This window comes from Trachinotus anak, unplaced genomic scaffold (assembly GCF_046630095.1).
Source record: "Trachinotus anak isolate AG129_WGS33_773 ecotype Australia unplaced genomic scaffold, CSIRO_AGI_Tana_v1 ptg000012l, whole genome shotgun sequence".
NCBI classification, from domain to species: Eukaryota; Metazoa; Chordata; class Actinopteri; order Carangiformes; family Carangidae; genus Trachinotus; species Trachinotus anak.
The window spans coordinates 8,363,259-8,387,964 of record NW_027273863.1 but is presented as its reverse complement, the minus strand read 5'-3'; the positions used below and the strand labels follow the sequence as shown (position 1 = coordinate 8,387,964).

The window sequence follows — 24,706 nt, the reverse complement described above, 5'->3', positions numbered from 1 at the left end:
GGATCTATTAGAAAAATACTCCAAACAGGCAACATTTTGCCTAAGATTGATTAAGCAGTACACAATGACCATAATAAATAATAATAATAATAATACAAAAAACCCAACCGAAAAAAAAAGAAAAAAAATTCTTAAAACATACCAAACCAGACTGTAGTGAATAAAAAGACATATGATATTTCTTCCACAGTCCACAGAGGGATAGGTTCCTTTAATTAAATCTGATATTAGCTATTATGTTCTCCGTTTCTGCTCCTTTGAGACGTGCTGACTCACAGATCTGAAAGGATGTTATTGAAACCTTGAACAGGATCAGTTCTCTGGTTTAAAATGTTCGTCAGCCAGGGCAGCACACTGTCACTGCTGGTACCAAATAATACATCTGATAAATATGTACACTCACAAACATACACAATCAACTGTGGGTCATCATTTAGGTTATGTAGCAGTCTTTTTTTTCCTGCACTCATCCAGTCAGGGTCACTCCCCTTCTCGGAGGAGAAAAGCATGTGACCTTGGTCACCTCAGCTCTTCAATTTGTCTTCCTCTCCCACTGGCCCTGAAGCTCTGGATGTGTAAGTAGCTGTTGGGAGGATAGCTGCTTTTATACATTAGTCTCCAACCCATTCATATCGATGGAACAGTGGTCCTTGTCCCTGTGCTCTCTCTTGTGATGAGAGGAGTGAGCGTGCTTCTTTTTCTCTATCGGCCGAATTCCCTCCTCAAGCTGGATCAGGCGAGACACGTCCGGGGAGAGGTGGTCCTGTTTGCTGCCTGGTGGAGGCGGCTGGTAGCAGCCGTTCTTCTGGTTCTGGTAGTTCATCATCTGCTGGATGCTTATCATCGGTTTAGTCTCGCAGATCAGAGGCACCTGGTGGATGCAATGAAGAAGAAGATGAAGGCAGAGAAGAAGAGCATCTCAGTCGGTTGCTTAATTAAGAAGGTAATGTTCACAAGTGCCATGAAACTGGAGACGTTTAATTTACAAATATGTGTTGTATACAAAAACCTATTATCCAAGGTTGGATTATGGCTTGTCTGGCTCTACCCATAGCTCAAAATAACTCTTGGCAAGAAAGTAAATAAAGATATGTCCCAAAATGTCTCCCTTCATTTAAAACAGCTCTACAGAATATCCACATATCACTTCACATCTATCTGTCTTTCAAATAAAGATAAATATTGAAAGTCAATCAATAAATCAATAAATTAATGATTTGCAGCTTTTCACCTGCTCCCCCTCTTTGACAAAATCTTTTCTGCAGATATGAGCCATGATGCCTGTGGCCAGGGCGTCACCCATCACGTTGACCATGGTCCTGAATCGATCCCTACATGATAAAACCAAAAGTCATTCACAGTGGTAATGAAGGTTTATGTAATGTAGAAGCTGACAGTGCCCTTTGAGTATATTTTGCTTACTGCACCTATTTCCAGGAAAGAAGCTATTGATTAAACTCCACAGCTGCAAAACAGCTAAATGTCATAAACATTTCCTGAGTAGGTGGCTGTGATTGTGTTAAGCTACCCATGGATGAAAGAATAACCCTGACTTACAAAGCCCAGTCAACAGCAATGATGAGAGTGATGTCATCAGTGGGTAGACCCACTGAGGTCAACACGATCACCATGGTTACGAGTCCGGCCTGTGGGATTCCTGCTGCACCGATACTGGCTGCAGTGGCGGTGATGCTGGGAGAACAGACAAAGGAGCAGAATGTATTTCATTTATAACATACAGGAACAAGTTTTCATCAAAGGTGTGTATGATCTCTCTGAAGTGAAGTATAGATTTGTCTGTGAGGGGGATAAAATTTCATGAGCGAAAGTTATTTTCAAAGTAATTCACTTAAGTACAGTTTTGAGGTACTTTACTTGAGTACTTCCATTTTTTTCCTACTTTATACTTCAATATATTTAAGACTGTATAGTTTTTACTCCACTACATTTAGTCTACATGACAGCTATAATTATTTACCTTAGTTACTTGCATATTAAGGTTTTTCACACAATACACGTGATCAGCCTGTAACCTTGTGTCTCAGGTAGTGTCCTCACAAAGATTTCATATATTGCTGAATGCTGGAAGGTGGCGATGATAAACTGGTCGCCTTCATACTGGTGACCTTCTTTAGTTCAAAATCCGTATATTTTTGTTAGGGGTCGTGTGACGATGAAAACTGCGGCATATAGTTCAAAGTAGTTGATCTCTTGCTCATCGTGCCCACTTAACAACTGCCAGCCAGTCAAGCTCTCTAGAACTGTAGCACTTTACACTGACCACTACCATTTGCAGCTTATATTAGAGCAGATAAAAACACTGTTCAACACATTGCTCACACTTTTCTTCTTGTATTTAAGAAAAAAAAGACAGCACCTTCTACAATATTTAGATACCAAATATCACTCTTCCTACAGCATCAGAGACACTGTTTCAGTGAGTGGAGACAGGACTAGTTACAGTTGCTATGGTTAGACAATGATTGTTCAATGACTGTTTTGCAACGGGGAAGTTGTAGATATAAATTGCTTATAGAGTTATTTAATTCTTATTTATGATTTTTTTGCTAAATAGTATGATTTCCTTCCAATTGTGTAGCAAATGTTCTGATGCCTCGTACCAGTCCATAATCCCGAGGCTGGGAACCTTTAGCTTATAAAATCGATAGATGAAAACATTAAAAAAATATAAGATACGGTGTATCATAAACTTACACTCTGAAAAGAACTTCTCAGCATAATGCATAGATTTACTTTTTTATTTCAAGTACATGATACCTCTGCACTTAAGTAAAATTTTCATTGCATTTACTTTTTACATTGTATTACATCTTTTAATTAGGAAAAGGATCGGAATAGTTCTTCCAGTAGTGCTAATGTTCTTGGTGGAGGTGGTGGTGGTGGGATGTTTTCATGCAGATGGAGCAGCTCCATGGTCAGCAGCCAAACGGCACGGGAACAGGACGCAGAGAGGGAAAAATTATTATAATTCTGGCGTGACAAGGGAGATGAGTAATACAGGTCATATGGGTTTTACCGCCAAGGGATTATGAGGGAATGGGTACAGACTGCAGCCATGAGGAGAGGTCTGCTTAATGTTATTACAGCAGGAAAAGTCATCAAATCAGAGGAGGGAAAAGACTTTTCTCTAGACCTGGGCGGGGTTGTTTACCTGTGGTTGAAAGTTATAGGGTGGTGGTATTGGCAGGATGTTGGTGTTTGTGTCTGTCTATCAGTCTGTCTGTCTGTCTGTCTGTGTGTCTGTCTGTGTGTCTGTCTGTGCCCAGACTGATTTAGTAGAAATCAGATCAGACTAAGAAGCTCATATGAGGCGTAATCTGTGTGACATTTACATATATGTGTATCTAGTAAATCCCATAATATTTTTTAGTAATTCAGAATTAAACTAAATGTGTGATGTTAGATAAATTCACACGTTGCACCCAGACCAACACCAGTATGCCTGCACCGTTTTTGACCCAGATGAAATTTTCCTATATTGTCACACTTTGGGAAGGCTTTCCCTCATTTGCAACAATTCAGCTATTCAGATAAAAAACCTGCTTAAAGCTGTTTGACATTTGTCGAAATGCATTTATTCACTTTCTTGCTTAGAGTTAGATGATGTCTGAAAAGCAGGGGGAAACAGTTAACCTGGGTTTGTCGAAAGGTAATAAAATCTGCCTATCAGCACCTTAAGTCATCAGTTGCCAGAAAACCTGCGGAAACTCATTGAAGCGCAACCAATGACCAGAAGTCTAATATAAAAATAAAGTACATGAAATACAAAATTCTCATTTTTATACTTTAGTTTTTATATGGATAAAAAAAGAGATTTACTGGAAGGTGGATTTTGTTGCCTTTGAACAGTGTCAGGCTAACTGTTTCCCCCAGTTTCTGTCTCTTTGCTAAGCTAAGCATGCTCTGACCAAAGGTGCCAAAAAATTACAAAAAAAATACACCTTAAAATCCCACTAATTAACAAGTTATATCTTATTTATTTCATCTGCACAAAATCGGTGTAAGAAAGTTTAAAAACAACAATAGCCAAGCCTTTGCGCTAAACTAAGATAAGCTATGCGTCTGCTGGCTGTAGCTTCATATTTACAATACAAAACAAGTGGAGTGGGCTGCTCTGCTGCACCACCTTGGCAGTGGCTGACTCTGCCTAACTCCTCGTAAGTCTAAAAATGAGCAAAGAGGTGGAGCCTGTGGAGGTGAGACTCGGTGCATACACTCATACCCGCCCTCAATTATTAATTAAATAACTTTAAGCCTGAAGAAAAATTAAACGGGTGAGTTATACTAAAATTTACCCCCAGTACAGCTGTCATGAAGTGGGAAATAAGCTCTAGAGACCAAAACTGATTTTGTACCAGGCTGTGAACATCCTTCCTCACCTGCTGATATTTAGTTAAACATGAAATTTTATAGCTTGCTCGAGTCTAAATCAGTTGCCCATACCTGATAGTTATAATTTGCCCAAAGTCAAGCTCATAATTATTCACTTGGGCGATGAAGATAGCTGCCACGGCCTCGTAGAGTGCTGTGCCGTCCATGTTGATGGTGGCCCCGACAGGCAGCACAAAGCGGATGATGCGTCTGTCGATGTGGTTGTTCTCGAGGAGGCACTTGAAGGTGATAGGCAGAGTGGCAGAGCTGCAGCAGAAGAAGATAATGATAAGAGTAGCAAGTAATCATCCCACTAAATGCCTCTTACAGAAGCTGTGATAGTGTGTAAAATAGCTTCAGACTCAGTCATGCAATGGAGACAAAAGTCAAAATCTTTAGTCACATGATTTCAAGTAGCTATTTTCTCCGTGGAGGGAGCTCTTGTTTCTGCCAAAGACAAATGAACCAAAAATCCAAAGTGTTCTGAAACTGCCTCTAATTGGTGTTTATCCATTTGTCAGTGTATTTATTTACTAGATTGGTTGCATTGTAAAAAATATATTTCAAATGTACTACTTCAAATGTATTAAAACCAAAAATCAAAGGTACGTGACTGAAATGTTTCTCACAGTTGTAATTCAAAACAGTTGATTTACAGTCAGAAAAACATATGTGATCTAAAAAATAATACACAAGCGCTCAAGAGGCAGTATGTATTCATGTATATGTAATTTTTTAGTGATGCTGTGATAAAAATCTGAAAAAAAAAAAAAAAATGTATATATATATATATATATATATATATATATATATGCCTTGTTTATGTTTTTCATTATTTGAGCAAGGTTGGTTAGTTGAGACCAGAATGCTGCTAAAAGATTATTTTAACTTCTCCATCTCGATTGGCCGTAGCAATGCATAATCCAAAAACACCATATTGTATAATATTTAGAGAAACCTTCACTGCCGCACTGAATAAAGTCTCTGGATATTCCTCATTGGTCTGAGAGCACTTGAGGGAGCAGTATAAGAAGGTAAGGTCTAACTGTCACCACACTGAACTCATTAGTAGTGTGTCACCCCTCTCACAGGCCACAAGATGTAGTGTTGTTTGAATGGACCAATGTCCAATCAAAACATAAAAGACAGCCTTGAGAAGGAGTGCAGGTTGAAAGGGTTAGACCCCACAAACATCCATTTAATTCAAGGTGAATTCCATTATCTGCTCCATTTACACTAACAACACATCACAACAGCACATCTGCCCTGACCTCAGCAACCTCCTAGTTGGTTGTTATTTTTGGTGAACCATCAATTGAAGCTTATCGTAATTATTTGCACTCATTGTAGCTTGCTCTCATTGTAGCTTGGTCTGGTAATCGCCATGATGGGAACATAACCATTACATTTTCAGAGAAGCTTTCATGCATGTGTTCCTTGAGAAATTCCATGAGAGCCTCAAGTGACAGCTTGTAATAACTATTTTTTATCCTACAGTGGAAAATAAACAAAGCAAAATGTACGGAACTTGATTAAGTTGGCTCCTAAAGAAATTCAGCAAAACACCTTCACAGTCCCCAAATTTGTAAACGAATATAAATATAAGGAAATGTGAATGCAATGCTGTGTTTAATTGTGAAAAGTCAGATCTTTCACTTTTACCTGGATGAGGTGGCCAGGGAGATGAGCAGCGCCTGCAGAATGCCTCTGATGTAAACTATGGGGCTCTTCTTAGTGATGAAGAAATACATTGCTGGGAGGATGAAGAGACCATGCAACACCAAGCCCATTACCACAGTGATGGCGTAAAACCCCAGCTTCTTCCCCATGGCTGAAGGGTCATCCATCTCCAAGATCTTTCCAGCAACCAGGAACACAATGCCAAATGGGAAATACCTGGGAGGGAAGGAAGGGGGCAGGGAGGAAAGATAGAGTACTCGTTCGGGGTATCAGGTACAAGATAAGCTCTTCCCAAAATGTTATTTCTCTTTAAGTTGTCAAAATCAGTAATCATTAATCAATCATTATTCAAAAACAGCTCATCATGCCAGCAGTAAAAAAAAAAAACTATGTAAATAGCATGTATAATATCTTTTAGGCTGTTGAAATGGTGTTGAAAATCTGAATTTACTTGTGCTAACATCAGAATGCTAATGCTCTGACAATGACAATCTGAACATGCTGATGTTCAGTAGGTTCAATATTTACCACGTTGATTATCTTAGGTTAGCATGTTGAAATGCTAACACATGAGACTGAGAGGAATGTCATTAGTTTTGCAGGCATTTGATCATAAAAAAGTATTGGAAAAAATACAAATTTTGACCTGGTGATGGTGCTAGATGAAAAGTGAAGTGGTCACCAAAGTAATGTTCTTCCTCAGTGGAACATGAATGACATGAAAAACGAAAACTTCCTAATGCTGTTATTCAGCTAAAAATTATATCATTATTACCAGTATCAAAACTGCTCACAAATTTTATGACTTTGTTTCGATGCTGTTTACTTCCTAGATACAACTCTTACCAGATGACAATGGCGACAATCTTCAAAACTGCCTCATTTAAACTCTGGCAGAAGTTGACCAAAGCGCTTCCATTGGGTCCCATTCTTCCCAACATTATTCCTGGATTGAGGGAAAAAAAACCTTGCTTGTATGAACTAATTTAAACTCAATTAAAACACATTGCATAACTCTCCACTGGTACAACATGTGTTAATCAAGCATGCATGGATTAATAAAATGTGCATCAATTATGCACCTACAGTAATGCATTCAGCAAATGTAAACTAATGAAATGATGTCATCTCTTTGTTCTCTTATTTCCTCAGGGGAGCACAAAACATTTTAAAATAAATTAATCAGAGGTATGGAAGAGCCAAGACTTCAATTAAACAATTATTCATATTCATGTCTGTGCGCTGTGCATGTTACTCTGTGAAGGTGTGTGTGCAGGACCAATGCAAACCCCTTACCCATGGTTGCAGAGAAAATAACAATCCCCAGCACATTCATGCCTTCGCTGGTACCAGGTGATGTTTTCATGATGACGTCAGGCGGCGGTGTGAGATCCAGGGAGAAGTTCTGAACATCTGTGCCGTTGTCATCCTGGATGCCGTAGATGTAGACCCTGCGTGTGGTGGTCTCATCCAGGAGCTGAGCCACCGTTGGTTTGGGGATGAGCTCTGGGACTCTCTGGGTTCGATACTTGAGTAAAAACCAAAACAAAACAGAGCATCAGTGTCGTGAACATGACTCTATGCTAATGGTTTAGTGTCATGTTCACAACACTAAACCATTAGCATAGAGTGCAAAGCAACAGATAATGTCACAAGTGTGGGCTTATATCAAAGGTGTTAATATTTAAATAGCGGAAAAACATCACAGTAGTGAGCTGACAATACCCAGAGCACGCAGTGTGTGATTTTCATACAAACATCTCCAGCTGTTTCTATAGTATTTTCTGATTACAATGAAAGACAGCTCTCCATAGATGGTACAGCTCACACAGAAATCTAATATATGATATATATGTCCCTGTATCAAGAGAGATGTTGCCATATATGTCACCTTTTTTTTTAATCACACATATACATCCTCTGGATATATGAATATATAAGTTTATAACATATATAAAATACATAGTAATATAGGAAAATCTGTGTAAAAATATAAATTTTTACATAGTATAACATGTTGTGACCAAATATGTTAACAATATATATACACTAAAGTTTACTAAAACAACATACATATAGAAATTCTATATGGTTGTATATGTTTTTCTATAATCTAATTAATTAATTAATTCTTTCTTAATTTCTCATTCATTTTAAACATATCTATCTTCCCAATCTAGGAAAGTGGTCTCAGACTTTTGGACCCTACTGTATATGATTTCAACATATATTGACAGGCTTTGCGATGGATATATATTTAAGTGACATGTCTGCAATATAAGCATACATACATTAACATATGTATTAGTGTGGGCTATATGTCAATTCACACTTAACTCTCAGCAAGAAAGTGAACAAGCAAGTAGTTCCTCAAAAGCAAAAGTATTGCTTTAACCTCACTTCCAAAATATTGCTGCTGTTCAGTGTATTTTTGCTGTCACCATTTCAGCTTACCTGTTGAAATGTAGCTTGAACCAAGTTGGCCGGAAACATGTTGCTGGGGAAGAGAAATTTCAGAAATGTTAAAGTCCTTCAGTGGATTGCAGATGTGACCATAATGGGAATATATATATATATATATATATATATATACACACACACACACACACACATTATTATTTTTTTTCAGAGTAAAATGTCAATGTTAAATGGTCACAATGAATAAGAGCACAACTGACGTACAAATGCTTCATCAGTGAAGATGAAGATGTTTTCCTGTTTCTCTCTTAGTTTTAAATTGGTTTTGAAACAAATTTATTGATGTCATCCTCACACACCAGATATGTTAATGGTCAGAATATTCTGCAGGACAACAGTGAATTTGCAAAATAGTATTAATTTTTTGTCTAAAAATGAAATTCCTTTTTAAGAGGTTTTGATTCTCTTCACAAACGTCTTTTTGCTGGATTCACTGTCTCCTGTTTGTACTTTTGGTCATTGTTTTTCTGCATTGATCTCGGTTGATGGAAATCCTTTCTCTCTTCATTATTTCAATCTAAAAGCTGATCAGACAGTACAAAAGTATTACACTTCAATAACAGCCATAAAAAAACCCTCTTGTATTATAGTGAGTGCTCTGCCTGCCAAGAGCATGTGCAGCAGAGGTAACAGGTGCTCAGTATTAAAAGAGCAGGAAGGGATGAAACTTGAAGATGAAGAAGCAGGTAGAATAAAGGAAAAGGGACAAAGGGAGTGGAGAAAGGGGAGATAAATGCCCAACAACCATCGTAACCCTCAAGCTGTCAGATGAAAGCTTCCTCGGATTGAATTAAAATAAAATGGCATAAGTTGGTTACTGGTCATATATGATGGGCTATACACAGTATATAATGATAATATTAGTTTTCTTTGTGAAGTTTACTGATTTTCTGCAGGTGCCATTCTCTCCTCCCACAGTCCAAAGACATACATGTTTGCCTGTAAATTGGTGGTAGCTGTGAATATGAACAGTTTATTGTCTATATTTGTCAGTCTGGTGATTTACTGGCGACCTTTCTATGCCCAGTATGAGGTGGGATAGGCTCCAGCCCTCTGCAGTCCTGTTTAGTATGGATAATGCCAGGAGATATAGTGAGGAGACATATACTGAAATCACTGTAATTGAACTCTCACATACTTCTTAGTTCACATAATTGAATGTTAGGTGCACTGTTACAGTGACTGTGCAGGCTTGTAGTACTGTCACATGGCAGAGGAAAAAGGAATGATCATTTCATAGATAAAAAAGAAATGACTTGAATGTTTCTTATGCTGCGCTTGACGTGCGCTTGAACAAGCCTGAGAGGTAAAGCTCTTTGTGCTTTACAGAAATACAGGCTATTTACTGATAATGGTGAAATTATGACTTTAAATCATATCATGAGGTGTTTTACAATACAGGCTAAAACCAGTATAAAAAAACAAGAACAGAAAGATGCATACTTGTGATAAATCAAATCCTACAGGTAGTTAAAATAAAAGATTTAGAATAAGGATCACACCTGATTTTCTTTTTAAAACCTTGACGCAACTAAAAATTTAAGTTAAATCTAAATCATTCCATGAATCCATCTGACACAGATTTTTTTTGAGTCAGGACGAACATTTTTTAATTTGAGCAATCTATATTATTATAATCTTTTTACATATTACCACAATTTCCATGATATGATTAGTTTATCAATTGATTGAGGGATTTTTTTCATCACTTTGGACTTGAAATAATCGTGGTGCATCCTGTTGCCTGTTAACTGCAGGCTGCAGACTATATACATTATGTAGCATTCTTCATACAGATAAGTGTGTGTCAATCATGTCAGAGTCAGCAAAGCATTAGCGCTGGCTGTAAACCCCAACTCACATCAGAGCTCCAATCACAATAAGAATTCAAACATTTCAGATGCAGGGAGATTAAAAGGCACATTGTATTTTACAGCTCCTGCATTAAACAGAGTGACGTTAAAGAAACATATGGCAAAGAGGTACACTGACATTATGGTGCAACTCAGTGGACTAGTAGGAGCATTCTGCATGGATTTGACCACTTAGTCATTCAGCAGGCTGCTCTGTGTCTAAGACAGAGCAAAGCAGGCTAATGACCCACTCTGACCCCAGAGGCCCTAATAAATCCAAGTATGCACATATTCATACATACTGTGCTCATTATACATACTTATCACACACTCCCACACACACACACACACACACACATGACTGCAGACAGTGGGGCCCATTTGTAAGTGTACCGATATAGTATCCCTGCATGATAGATGAAGGCTGTAAAGAAGCTTTGCGAGATAAATCCAAAGCACAGCTGTGCTCTGTAAAACACACAAACACACACACGCAAACACACAAACACATGCGCTGAGATCCCGTGAACGACGGAGCTTCGCCACTGCCACATGATCAGCACATAGTTGGATTTCATGGGCTTGGCCAGTTTTTTACTCCATTTTTAAAAAAAACATTTTGGTTGAAAGTGACTCAGTCATATACAATTTATTTCCACTGTGATTTGATTTTGTTATTGACAGTCTCAAATATATTGAAAACTGACGCCAGATTCCACACAATATGAAAACATTACTTTCAAAGAATGATGAAATGTGAATTATTTTGAAGTTAAAAGCACATAATTGTCAGTTTATATGGTTCAATGTGCCTTTTATGATAAAACAGCAAAATGAAGTAATGAGTCAAATGAGTCAGAGCCTCAGCTCTGCGTTACAGACCGCTGACGTTAGCCCACTGACCGACTGTCACACAGACACAGTGGTTCTCAGGGCCTTCGCCGTCATGTTTCTCACTGCGGGGCTGACCCAGGCTCACCTCTAGCACACCACCTCCATCCTTCAGCAGCGCTAATTAACTTAGCACAATAACCCACTGGCACATGAGGCTCCAGGCTTTACGCTCTGACCTCAAGTGTTTTCTTGACTTCAGTCCAAGTGACACCCTGCACGCAGAGCAAGAAATGCACATATCAGAGGGCACTCTCTCTCGCTTGTCTCCAAGGTTAGAAGCAGAAAATTATGTTAAACCTTATATTCATTTTTTCCACTAGTGCTGTAGTCGATGAGTGTTATTCCATTAAGAAATTCACAAAATCTGAAGCAAACACAAAGGGAATATTATCTTCGATCTCTCTGATGCCTTTTTTCTTTTATCAATAGATCCATATTATTATACTGCACTACATTTAATTCTGTGTTTTGTTTGTACATTAGAAAAATGATAATCACAATAAGACACAACAGACATCCAACTTTTTTCCATGTACAACACAGCCTGGTTTCATGCACAGAGGCTTTACGACAGGACAATTCCAGAGAGCACTGGTTCCAACCTTTTGGCCTTATGATCCTTCTCATCCAATCAGTGCCTACTTGTAACCTTACATCACTGGCTGCATACACCTATGAGCTGAGCTTGACCCTCTCAGGTTGTTTCATTTGAATAGAGTCCTGACGAGGTTAAACTCTCCGACATTTTAGAAGAAAAATTGTGTTACTTCAGATTTATCTTGTGGTCTTGTAAAGCTTGACACCCTCAGGTTAGGAGCCTGCAGAAAACAACAAAACCTACACCATAAAACGTTTAGGTGTTTTTTGTTGGTCTCCACAACAGTCAGGAGCTGAGAGACTCTTAATTTAATCCAAAGAATGAAGCCACCATATACATGAGTGGTTCCCTAATGTTCTTAAATCATGGCATCCTTTCATTATAATTTCTTTTTGTGGTACCCTCCCTCATCCAAAACTTATACAACGCTCATACATGTGCGCCCATTCTAGGTAGAAATACACCATGGATATCTGTTATAACAATTTATTTTCTCAAATTGTACAAACAGCGGTGAGTGAAATACATGGTGCGTTTAGCAGATTTTAAAAGGGTGATGGCAGTTTTTATTGGCTGTGTTATGGTGTGTTTGAAAAACTAATATAAAAAAAAAATACACCTATGCTTTCCTATAAGGTGATGATAAATTATGAGAATGATGATAATGATGTTTGTGCATGTAATAGGAGAAACATGACAGTCTTTTACCGAATGAGATCCAGCAGAGCGTCAGCAGAGCTGGTCATTGGCTTCTTGCTGTCCTCAGAATCCTCCTTCTGTGCAGCTCCACCTGGGTGGATGATGTACACCATGATGATGCCCACTACCACGGCAACAAAGGTGGTCCAGAGGTAGTAGGAAATGGTCATGATGCCCAGCCGGCTGGAGCACTTGGCGTCCAGGGCAGCTAGACCTGACATCAAACTGACAAATACAAAGGACAGACAGACAGACAGGGTATTTAGTTTTCAGAAGTGGACACTGAATTTCAGTTTCCCTGCAGAGGGAGATCTTTGAATTCGCACTCAAAGCATTTACAGTGCATAGAAACAAATGGCAATAAATGACACAATAAGATTCAGGTAGATGAATATGTACTGACTGATAGGCTCCCATGGTTACATGCAATTTAATAACTCTTCTGTCAGTTTAGGATATATTTTGCTTTTTTTTTTTACATATGAAACACATTTCCTAACCGCCCATGAAATCGTTGCCATACAGAGCTACTTTGCTATCAGGAAGTGGGGGGAATGTGGGTAGTGGGGTGTAAATAACGGTAATCATAAACATTATAAGCAGAAGAGAGTAATTTGCATTTAAATGGGCAGCTTTGCAAGCATGTGCTCATGTTGAGATATTCACTTTCACTGCACTGAGATATGTCATTCACTGTAAATTTAAAAATAAAAAGCTTTTCTTCGACATTGTTGCAGGTGGCATTGAAAATGTGAGAATCGCAGGCAGATGTTATTTGTGTGAAGTGTGGAGGATGTTCAAATGACAGCACAGCAGGAGGGGGAAGCCAGTGAAAGCAGCAGGAGAGATGGAGAGTTGGAGAAGTCTTTACTCTGCCTCTTGAGCTGGGGTGACAAGATTTTCTCCGTGTCCAAAATGTAATCTTGCTTGAGTTGGCAAGAGTTGGAGCTGCTGAGTCTTCCACTGTCTGTGCTCATCCTCCTCCTGCCATTTTCTATCTTTATCATCTCATGAAATGTTTGACAGAAAGTCTCCGTGTCCTGTAAGTTTGTGTAATACATTTTTTTCAGCCAGTCTGAGACTGAGAGATATAAAAATGGGGGCCACAACAATGGAATATTGTGTGTATGTGTGTGTGTGTGTGTGTGTGTGTCTGTGTGTAAATCTGGAAGCATTTGATTTTCCCAATGTGTGACTTCAAGTATGAAATTGGTTAAAAGTGTTAGCAGCAAAGGTGATGCAGAAGGTGCAGAACTTCAGTTAAAAAGGTTCAAATTAATCACAACTGTTTTCACAATTCACTGCAGCCAAATAATAGTTTTACAAAAATTTCAAAAAAATGTCTTGGTGCTGACTCATGCATTTGGTTTGGACTGGAGCCTGAGATTACAACATGATTGCAGCGGGAATATGTGCATAACCGAAGGGAACAAGCTGCCATTAAGTGCCATTAAGACAAAAATGAACTGGCATTTTCCCGCTAAATAGTATAGATTCTTAGATTATTTGAGCAAATCTGGGCTGGGAAAGAGATATATTGTTGAAAGAGATATATTGTTGAAATTCCCTTGAAAATTGAATTTAACTTAAAGCAAGACTGTGTAGCCTTTGTCAAATACAGTGACAGTTAAGTGATAGTTACGGAATAGTGGTCATGATTTGCCCTGAAGGATTTTTCATGTTTGGACACTTTATGTTAGATTTTTTTGGATTTGATATATTTCCAGTTTTATTTTGACACCACTTCCCTTGTGTGTCTCATACTTGATAACTTCCTGTCTTTGTCTTGTGTTTCCCTCCTTGTTAACTGTCTGCCCCGTCCTAATGTGTTCCACCTGTGTTCCTCGCCTGCCCTTGCCTCTCTGGTGTATTTTTTGTCCCTGTCTTCCCATTAGTCTTGGTCAGTCTGTCTGTTGTCGTCCGTCTGTTGTGAAACTCCAGTTTCTCTAGTTTGCTCCTGTGTTTCCTGTTTGTCATGCTCCAACATTTCCTGAGTTCTTGGATTTTCAGTTTCTTTCTGTCGTATTCTTTTGTCCTGTTTTTGTTGTCTGCTTTTGGATCCTACTAGCCCTCAAACATGAGAGGTAAATGCTAAAACACAGTGTAACGGTACCAAACGTCAAAGTGTATTAAACGAGCAGTGGTTATTGTAAAAGGACTATTAAAGGACTGTTAAACAGAGATGCCCATATCACAGGAAATAAGGTGAAGCCCTATGCTGGCAGGTATCTAACCAACTAAATCTCCCGCTGCTGCAGGGACGAAGATCTGATGCTGACCCTGCTCTTGCTGTAGCGGGACAAAAGGACATAAGAGGTTCATCACGCCCTTCTGTTTTCTAGCTAAATCTTTCGTGCCTCTACGTGCATGTTGGCTCATATCTGTGGTAATTTTAGCTCTTTTCAAAAAACAACATTTGAGAAACTTAATCTGAGATTCTTATCACTCTCTGACCTTTGCTTTCTTGATGGCTTTCCATTAAAATGTTGTTTTTCAATATGACTGGACATTTTGACTCAAATTATCACTGCAGCTGAATTGTGTCTTTAGCTTTTTGTATCTTCATGATGAAGATATTTCTAGTGTTCTGACAAAAAAAGAAGAAAGTGAAGTGTTAAGAGGCGAAGCGCTTAAATTCGAAGACTTTATCAATGTATTAGACAACTCCCATGAATGACCACGTGATGAGACTGTCTTTTGAATGTAATTAGCATTAAATTGCTGCCTCTGTCATATGAGGATGTATTAATGAGCATAAATGGCACCATTATGGAGCCAGTGAATATAAAGCTAAAGTAAATTTGCTTGATATGCCTGGAATATGATCACCAACCATCGTGATTTAAATTCTTATCACAGCTATTACAAACTGCAACAAATGGACTGACGTGCAAGTTATAATTATACGATTCACTATGTTGTTCCCCATCTATTAAACACTTCCAAATGTGCTCTGCAACCTGTTTGATGCTTAAACTGAGTGTTGTGATGTGACTGGAATCACATTAACAGAAAGATACACAGCCTGTGTGAATAAACCTTGAACCCTTTACGGACATTGGACGACATGTGCAGCTACAGCAGTGATAACTACAGGGCTTGTCCTTTGCCGGTCAGGGATTAGAAGACCTCCGGCAGGAAAATCAGAACGTCATAAGTAGAAAGTCAAGCTGAGGTGGATTGATGGCCCAACAAAACCTCAATCTTCTGGGTACAAACAGGTTCAACTGAACTGTGCTACATTGTCTGTCCAGATGTTAACATCCATGTTTTTTTCTACTGCAGCTCTTTGGGAAACTAGAAACTCTAGCCAAGAGATCAAAGAGGAAAAAAAATTACATTTGTTATTCCAGGGATTTACCACATGACCTCCTCCTCCTCCTCCTCCTCCTCTTCCTCCTCCTCCTCCCTACTCTGTACATTTAAATCTGATAATAATATCACAATATAATGTTGTATTTTGGATGGAAACGATCCACACGTCCTGTCTTATCTTGAGTTTTTGATGTGATACTCTCTTGTGTGGAAGCAGCAGCTATGAAATTGATGAAAACTTCAGAGTGATGTGATGAAAACATCAGAAAAAAGTGATTACAACATGGAGGATTTGTCTTATTTCCTTTAAATTACAACTTTATCAAACTAACAAATGTTTCTTTTATCTCTCAGCTGCTGATTCACTGGCAGATTATTTAGAAGTTTTAGCATTTCATTTGTTACCTCTACTTTAGGCAGAAAAGCACTGCTGGTAATTTTATGTTCTGTATTTTATTCTCCTGTGTGGGATGAATGAAGGTGAAGGTGAAGAAAGAGGTGAATATTCATAAGAGTGCTTCATTTTTGAATCACATCCGCTGACTGATGAAAGAATATGAACATACACTCCGGAAAGATAAAATACTTTATAATGTCACAGAGAGGCACAGTGTCACCTCAACACACCATCAGTGCAAGATTTAGCATTTATCAGATAAAACCGTTTCCAGACATAATTTCACTAATGTCTTATACAAGGCGTCATGGATAGATTTGTGCATAAATAGATTTGTCCATAAATACCTTGTGTAAAGTAAAACGCTACACACAGTGCTATAAATGGACTATGTAGCCAATGATACCAAGCATTTGGGTTTATGATGCTTTAAACCTTCAATAAAATTTAATAAATAAAAAACAACCTGACATATTATCACCTTTTTAAGTTGATATGCTAATCTAAGCTAATAATGTCACATCTCGCAGATATGTTAGCAACAATGTTGGCATTTACATGTCTTGTTGAAGCCTACTGATGATTTAAGTCCAATAGTCACTGTCCTTTCAGCTCTGTTTTTCCTGACATATTTCTGGCTCTTTTGCTACAAAATGCTCTACTATGTGCAGCAGGTAGTTGCTAACTGTCTTTCTGCTGTCAAGAGCTGGGCAGGGAGGGAACAGCGTGTTTCCCTCGGTGGCCCTGAGAGCTCGACGCACTGCAACTTAAGAAAACAAATGGAAATAGACAAAACACAAGCGGATTCAGAAAAAAAAAATCTTCATCAATTTGACAACACAGGCCCTGCAGATATTCACAACACAACCAAATGGGAACACTTCTGTTGCGTTGTGAGTATTTGCTGTGCGTGTGTTGTCAAACTGATGAAGATTTGTTTGTGTTTTGTCTATTTGCATGTGTTTTCCTAAGTTGCAGTGCAGCTCTCAGGCCCACCGTGCTTTTCTCTAAAAACAGGCGCCTGCTGCAGTCAAATATGACTGTGACAGTGGTGATATTGAACCAAAAGAGTGAAGGCCAGAAAACCAAAACAGTGAGCTGAAAGATACTCAAATGCCCTGCAAGAGCTGAGAGGAACTGCAGAGTCAAGTGGGTGCATCGCTCGAAGCAATCCCCTTTCACACATCAGTCATGTGATCCAATTTAATAAAAAAACAAAGATTATAGCGTTAACATTACGCCATGTCTACTTGTTATCCCTCATTACAGGTTATGGCCTTTGAAAAAAACTGAACACTTAAGTGAAGGCACAAATAATAGCATCTTTTCTGTCCGTTTAATCATCTTAGAGTGCTCTTGTGACCCCTTGATGGGGCCTGACCCTGAGGTTGGAAACCAGTGGAACTCAGAGAAAGAAATACTTTTCATGCACTTCAGCTGTTGCTTCTTTACTCCTTATCTACAGGAAATAGAATAATTGGACTCTTGATACTGAACACGAGTATCTGCGCTGACATCTCTGTCCTCTCTGATTCTAAGTCAAGGTGGGATTACAGTGGGTTGCCTGTCATCTGTGGCTGCCTCCATCGTGAGGTTTCAAGAACATGTGTAGTAGATCTGCCACAAGATTTTTGGACCATATGGGGCTTACAGTCCTCCCTGCTGCACCTTCGCTGAGCAAGAGCATTACAGTAATCCCACGTCCAGATGAAAAAGAGACGGCTGAGGCTCCTTGGAGAGGAGTTATCCATGACATCCATGGCATGTAGCAGTGACACGGTGGCTTTTGTTTCAGCAGCTCTGATCAGTAAAGGCAACATTGATAATCTACTTGTTGGCAGTTTAACTACTTGATTTTATAGGATTATTTATAGTCAGTACTTATAACAGCTTTATAATTCTGAATATTATCGGTGTGAGGGACAACCAAAATGTTCACAGCAGCACTGACAGTAAACTACTGGTGAATACAAATGGCCAAAAATATATATTAGGAATTCAGGACATTTCTACTGCCGCAACCTGGAATGAATAATAAATCAGATATAATGACTAGGAAATAATGGTTCCTTCCTCATTCTATGTAGATTTTTGCTTTCAAGGCCTTTTCAAATCAATCCTCTGCCAGTACATGAATCAGAACAACCTTGAGCAGAAGTGTTTGTCGACCAAGAACATCACCAGCTCTCATATGTTGGATTTGCGTCTGTGGGGAAATTAGGTGCTTGTCAGTTTGTGTCAATAATCGCTTCAGTCCACTCAATGGATCCTATCATTTACAGATATTTCTAGATGACGCACTTGTCACCCTGCTGACATGACACTCTGCACCTCTCGCTGTGAGGAAGTCAGTACCAGTCATTGTGTGTGAATTGTGTCACCGGTTCAAATGAAGGTCAGGGCTGGTCCATGTTATTTACATGTGTTATTAGTTGTGTTCTGTGAAGTCTTGTGGAGAAATGGTGAAACAGGACATATATCAAGTTGAACTACAGGTGCACTAAAACGGACCTGATGATTTAAGCAAATAATAACTGAAGGTCTCACTGCCCTGCTGTCTGTTTATCTGTCTCTGTATGCTGAGATTAAGAAAACCAATTCTCTATAAACCTCTTGTTCATCTAACTCCACTGCCTGACCTGCTGAGCTGACCAGTGACATCGAGCAGACATCTGTGACATCAGATGCCAAGTTTCTGCTTCTCGGAAAGGGCAGAAACAAAGCAGCATGACACCCTGCGTATGTGGTATCCATGCTACGTTATCACATATATAAGGACATATATGTTTCTGTGGAATGAACTGTGCTTCGGTAATAGAGGACTACCACATGTTTCAATCCATAAGGTAGTAAACAATCTTCACACCTCTTCATACTGCTGAGTGTTGAAGATTACACATATAAATTAGTTTACAGCTTTTATCAGGCAGCACACAGTTGAGGTTTTTAATTTTCTCCACCACCAATCTCTAAGCAGAAAATGCAGATCCACAGGCACCTGAGAGTGACACTGTGAAATTGAGCTGTGACTTCTCACCTGGCGAGTTGAACTGCCAACAAGCTAACAGCTAAGAATGGCTAACAACAGTTTTCCAAGCTGCTTCATAGTCTAACAAAGAAGCTCAACCGGAAATTAAATGTTTTTAAGAGGCTCAGACCATATCTCACTCATACTGTTTCTGACACTTACCTTCAAACGATCATTCTTTTAACAGTATCCTATTGTCTTCCACTCTGCTCCCTCGCCACAGAGGAAATCAGTGAACCAATAACAAGACTACACAGCAGATCTTATAAGATCCATGCCAACTTTCCACCTGGGACTCACTGCTGTACTGCATTTCACATTAAAACACCTTGACGTTTAAAAACCATGTGAATGATATAGCCATCAAATTTTACTTTCAGATCCACAATGATAACTCCACCCACTTACTGCTCTACTTCCAAGACACAACATGAGATAGGAGCGCATCACTATCAATTTCAAATGCACTTATTCCAGCACTGGCTTACAAAAACAGCTGTAGCCAGAGATAATTGTGACCTCCCAGTTGTGTTTGTGCATTTTGGAGGATTTTTCATGCAAATGGACAAACAATGTGAAAGTGTCTGTGCTCAATATACCTGACTTGTTAGCCTGGTAACTAGCTAATTAGCCAGCAAATGAATTGGCCTTGGGTTAGCCTTTGAGCATGATGCTCAGACTTCACCACCACTAAACTTCCAGCTTTGATTTGATGTAGTGCCTGCCTCTTTTACAAAAGCCTTTTCTCTTACAAATTCAGTACTAGTTTGCAGAAGTACGAGTGGAAACACCTTCAGGCTGTAGAGGTGGACTGGTGGGGAAATACGTTCTCGTGTTTGGTGTTCACTGTCTCCGACAACCTGAGTCTCATTAAGCCACTTGTGAGCAACCACCTTTTTTGAAAACACATAAAGCCTAAAAAATCACGAGTGGTCCGTTTTATTGACATACTTTATGTCGTAGAATAAATTGTTAAAATGTTAAAATGTCTATAGATTTTGTGTTAACCACAAACCTTATTTCAAACATCTACTCAAAAACTGGAAGTCAATGGGTTTAAGTATTTCTGGATTTTAGACTCATTCCTGCAGCACTCTCTTGGTCATCTTGCAAATTTGCAGGTCAAAGTTCAGCCAGCTAGAATTTTACACAGGTTTACTTCACCCCCACGAGCAACTTCACTAGTCTAAGCCAGTCAATTTGAATGAATTGAATTGCCTTTGAAATTTGGCTGTTGAAAATGTTACACAACACAAGACACACAAGCAAATGAGATCTAAATGCATAGATGTTTGGTGAGTTAGAGACATGAGTTTATTTTTGCACTTATACCTTAGAACAATATCTTACTTAGAATTTTTTGGTCTCCAGTGTTTTATATTCTCTAGTGGGCAATGCAGTTTATGAATGTGGTCTGACAACCTGATGAAATATCTAGAAAAACTATTCAGACTCCATTGTCAACCAGCAGAACAAATTAGGCTGCATCGAGCTGGAGATGTGCACATCTTATCTGCTCGACTGTGCAAAGACATCATAATGATTTAAGCATAACATTATGACTTGATGAGTCATCCTGACATCCTGGAAAAGAGTACAAGGACTTAAAGTTGAAGCTGTCGCACTCATCTATTCACTTCTACGTTTGCGCTGCATCTGGAAAATCACTGTGGCTCATGTTATCTATTTTTTTTATTCTTCTTTTTGTCAAAGAATTATTCTGCAGCTCCTGTGTGAGAAAATCAGGTGATTAAAAAAAAAAAAATCTGAATGCAAAGGACGAGTATTGCTTCACACATCCTCTTCCACGTGTTACTCTAATCTGAAATCCAAACACAGAGGGGCTGATAGGAAAATCAAAACAGCGTGAATAGTTAAGATGAATGAGAAAACATGTTACTTAAATGTTTAAGATGCACAGATCTTTTCTTTTTTTTTTATCTTCAGTAGATGTTGTGCACCATGTTTAGGGTTCCCAATCAAGTATTCAAATTTCGGTCTGTATTCCATTTATTTATTTATTTACTGAAAAACAAACACCTATGGGAGCTTCACATTAAAACAAAACATGCTTCCAGGCTATATGTGATTCATATTTCTCCAAACCTCGTAAACAAGCTGGAGGACAGACCCACTCACATCATCATCTGTTTCGCAGTGCTCTTCCATGCTGATTATTTCTTGAGTGAGTAACTGAGCATTCAGCTTGAAGCTGAACATGGAGATAACCGACTGAGAAGAAGATAAATATCAGATGGACAAATAGGCGCTCATACGACAGCACTGTCTGCCATCATAGGCTAGAAAGATTCATTTACACCTCATTGCGAGATGTCCCACTAATGCAGATGCAACCATTAGCACTCTGAATAGGGTTTGGATCAGCCATATGTTTGTGCGGATGCTGCATATCATTAAAACTGCTCTTCACCTTTGACCTTCAGATCTCAGCCAAGGCACTGGTGAATAAGAGCTTCCGAGGGCATTATCAAAATTTTAATGCTGTCTTTGATCAGAAACAGCAAAGAATTGAATAAACATATCGTTTATATTTTTTCAAAATCTAGTTTTATTTAATTCTTTATTTCTATTACAATCCAAAAAAGTAAAAGAAACATGGACCATACGGAGGCAGTAAGTGGTGTGGCCATTGATTGTGCATGACGCGTTCATGGGATAATCTGGTTTCCGCTTTGGCTGGTGCGCAGATGGCCCTGGCAGGGGAAAAAAAATGGGGACAGGCAGGCTATAGGGCTGGGTCGGATATTCACCCCTAGATAAGCCCTGCTGTACCATGCGCCATGCGCCATGTCAACAATCCAGTCTGTGCAACCCAATCGCTCTGCCGACATCAGAGGCCATGACAGAGAGAGAGGAAAGCAGGGTATGAATCAAGACTGAGTTTGCTCTCTGTGGCTGGATATTGACATGCATGTCTGCAGTGGGTTGCAAAGATATGTAGATATTCTGCAAACTGGGTGGGAGTGGGTGGATAGTGATTGGTCCAAACACGACAGCTGTGAAGGAACAAGATGTGCCTTCTACCTTCTGTATCCATTATTGCCTTCATTAAGTGTCAAGCAGGTACCAGAGACATTGAGTGTGTTGCAGATGCAACAGGAGCTCCAGCAGCCTGAGCCCATGCTGAGTGATGGGATGTTTGCCCTGATTGCTTTTACATTCTCGTGTTATGATGCAGTTTGTTGAAGTACGTTTGGCATCCTGCCTGTATGCACTGTTTCAGATTAGATGTAATTAATGTCTCTTGCCCTCACGTGCCTCACGTTTGGCAGGAAACCTGCACTGAAGTGATCTCCTGCTCTGAATCTGTGAAACTGGGGGAGTGGACCATGAGCATGCATAAAAGTACAAATAAAAACTCTTACTGCCCTTTGCCTTAAACTACAGAGAAAAAGACAGAAAGACAAGTATATAAGAGAAAGCCACAGAAAAAGATAGAGATATAGACAGAGAGAGGCACAGACAGAGAGAGACAGAGAGAGGAAGGGAGGATTAACTTCTCATCCAGTCTTTGCTGTTGCATAGATTGTAAGTAGCTTATTGCACAAAGCACCCTGCATGTAACCGGTGCGTTTGCATGATTTGTTTTGGGAGTTTTTTTGTGTGTTGGACATCACTGACCTCATGCAGGCAACTAAGAGCTTTGGGCCTAAAATAGTCAAAATGGAAAATCTGACATCCTATGCACCTCTAAGAACACATCCAAAGCTATAAAAGGACAACAGGTTTACTTCTATATGAACATTACTCTCTAATCCTGGATTTTTTTTAAAGGTAAATTGGTGCAGTCTCATCTGGGTTTTACTTTCATCTAAATTAATCACCATGCAGACACACAGCCACAGTAGCAAATCTGTAGGCCATGCACAAAAAAAACCCCAAAAGAAAAACAAGGCTGTAGATGAACTACATGATTTTAAACTTTAACTGGAGGTGGAACTGGGTGAGGTAAAATTGCATGATTGAATGTGTCTATCTGAAGCAAACACCTCTCAATTCTTTTCAAATAAGGCTTAAAACATTTCTGTTTGCCTCTGCTTTCCATTAAATTAAATTTGGGAGTTTTCATTCACAGCATTCACTGCACTGTAACTCCATTGTTAATCCTATTGTCCTGTTTAATTTGTTTTATTCAAATGTAACTTACTTTTTTGTATCTTCTTTTTTATTTTACTCTTTTTAAATCCATTCTCTTGTTTCTTTTACATCTTGTCTTACAACATTTCCTTTTTATGTCTTATATAAAAGATTTTGAATTGCCATGTTGTTTAACTGTAATTTCCTATGTTCCATGGAGGTCCGTTCCAATAAGATGACCCTGACCTTGTGGCTCTAAGTCAGAGGTGGGTGTGCAGGTGGATTCATATTTAAATATCTACTAAGGTTTTTAAATTTATGAATACTGGGATTTGCATTCACACTAAGGGATAAACCCTTCACTCCAGCTACTGACAGTAGATGAACAAACTGGTGGTCACTAGGGACAGGAGATTGGCTGGGTGGATAAGAGACGGGTTTAAAAGGCAGAAATCAAATAAGGTAAGACAAACGATGTCTGATGCAGATGCAGCCACTACAAACAACAAAATGTACCCAGAGGTGTGAGATACATTGCTATTTTCATTTAATATATTTCATGCTATCAAAACTAGCTGTTCTCTCCGCTATACACAGTAATACAGCACTTTTCCATATGACCATGTGGAGATAAGTGAGGACAAACATTGATATCCAATTGTCTCAGAGCCTACAAAGTCCATTCAAACAGCTCATCCTGATGCAGTCCCCATGTTCTCAGCATAACAGCCAAATAGTTCCAAGGCTGGTCAAATTTTATGTTTCATCGAAACAAAGAGGTGAGGCTAGTGGGGTCAGCAGCTCTGATTTCTCAGATGGTACATTTCTTTTTAAATCAACCACTGGCAGAGGCAACAGTGTGCTCCCTGCAAAATGGTAGTGCAGCATATGACAGCAAAACTCACTGCATATGTGAAGAGGCGGAGGAGAGTGACTGCAGTGACAATGATGCTCTCCAAGTGACTGCACATATCTCCTGTTCACAGTTCAGTACAGTTTGGTTTAATATTGTTCTATTCCCTTCAGCACAGACAATAAAATATACATATATATACAATTATAGAATATCAAAGCAAATATACGTATATATTAAAATAAAAAGATAAAAAATACTTTATTAATCCCTAGGGAAATTCAAATAGTGCAATAGCTATATTTTATGTTCCTCCTTTTAATTCTTTACTGACTGATTGCTCAAACACATCCCTGCCCTGAACATCAGCATCCACCCATATTATTACACAACACTTTTATTAAGTTTGGAATTCAGCACA

At 39.0% G+C, this 24,706-nt stretch overlaps 1 protein-coding gene across 1 annotated transcript in view; it reads right to left on the bottom strand.

The window, feature by feature from the left end:
- Positions 1-451: 451 nt before the first annotated feature.
- slc1a7a (solute carrier family 1 member 7a) overlaps positions 452-24,706 on the bottom strand; it is a 33,642-nt gene continuing 9,387 nt past the window's right edge. The window contains exons 3-11 of the mRNA XM_071492498.1: positions 12,604-12,819; positions 8,527-8,569; positions 7,369-7,600; positions 6,919-7,018; positions 6,055-6,288; positions 4,465-4,659; positions 1,558-1,692; positions 1,232-1,331; positions 452-871 (exon numbers count right to left, since the gene is read on the bottom strand). Of these exons, the coding sequence (XP_071348599.1) occupies positions 605-871; positions 1,232-1,331; positions 1,558-1,692; positions 4,465-4,659; positions 6,055-6,288; positions 6,919-7,018; positions 7,369-7,600; positions 8,527-8,569; positions 12,604-12,819 (1,522 nt within the window). The 3' untranslated portion in view covers positions 452-604. The remainder of the gene's footprint in view (positions 872-1,231; positions 1,332-1,557; positions 1,693-4,464; positions 4,660-6,054; positions 6,289-6,918; positions 7,019-7,368; positions 7,601-8,526; positions 8,570-12,603; positions 12,820-24,706) is intronic.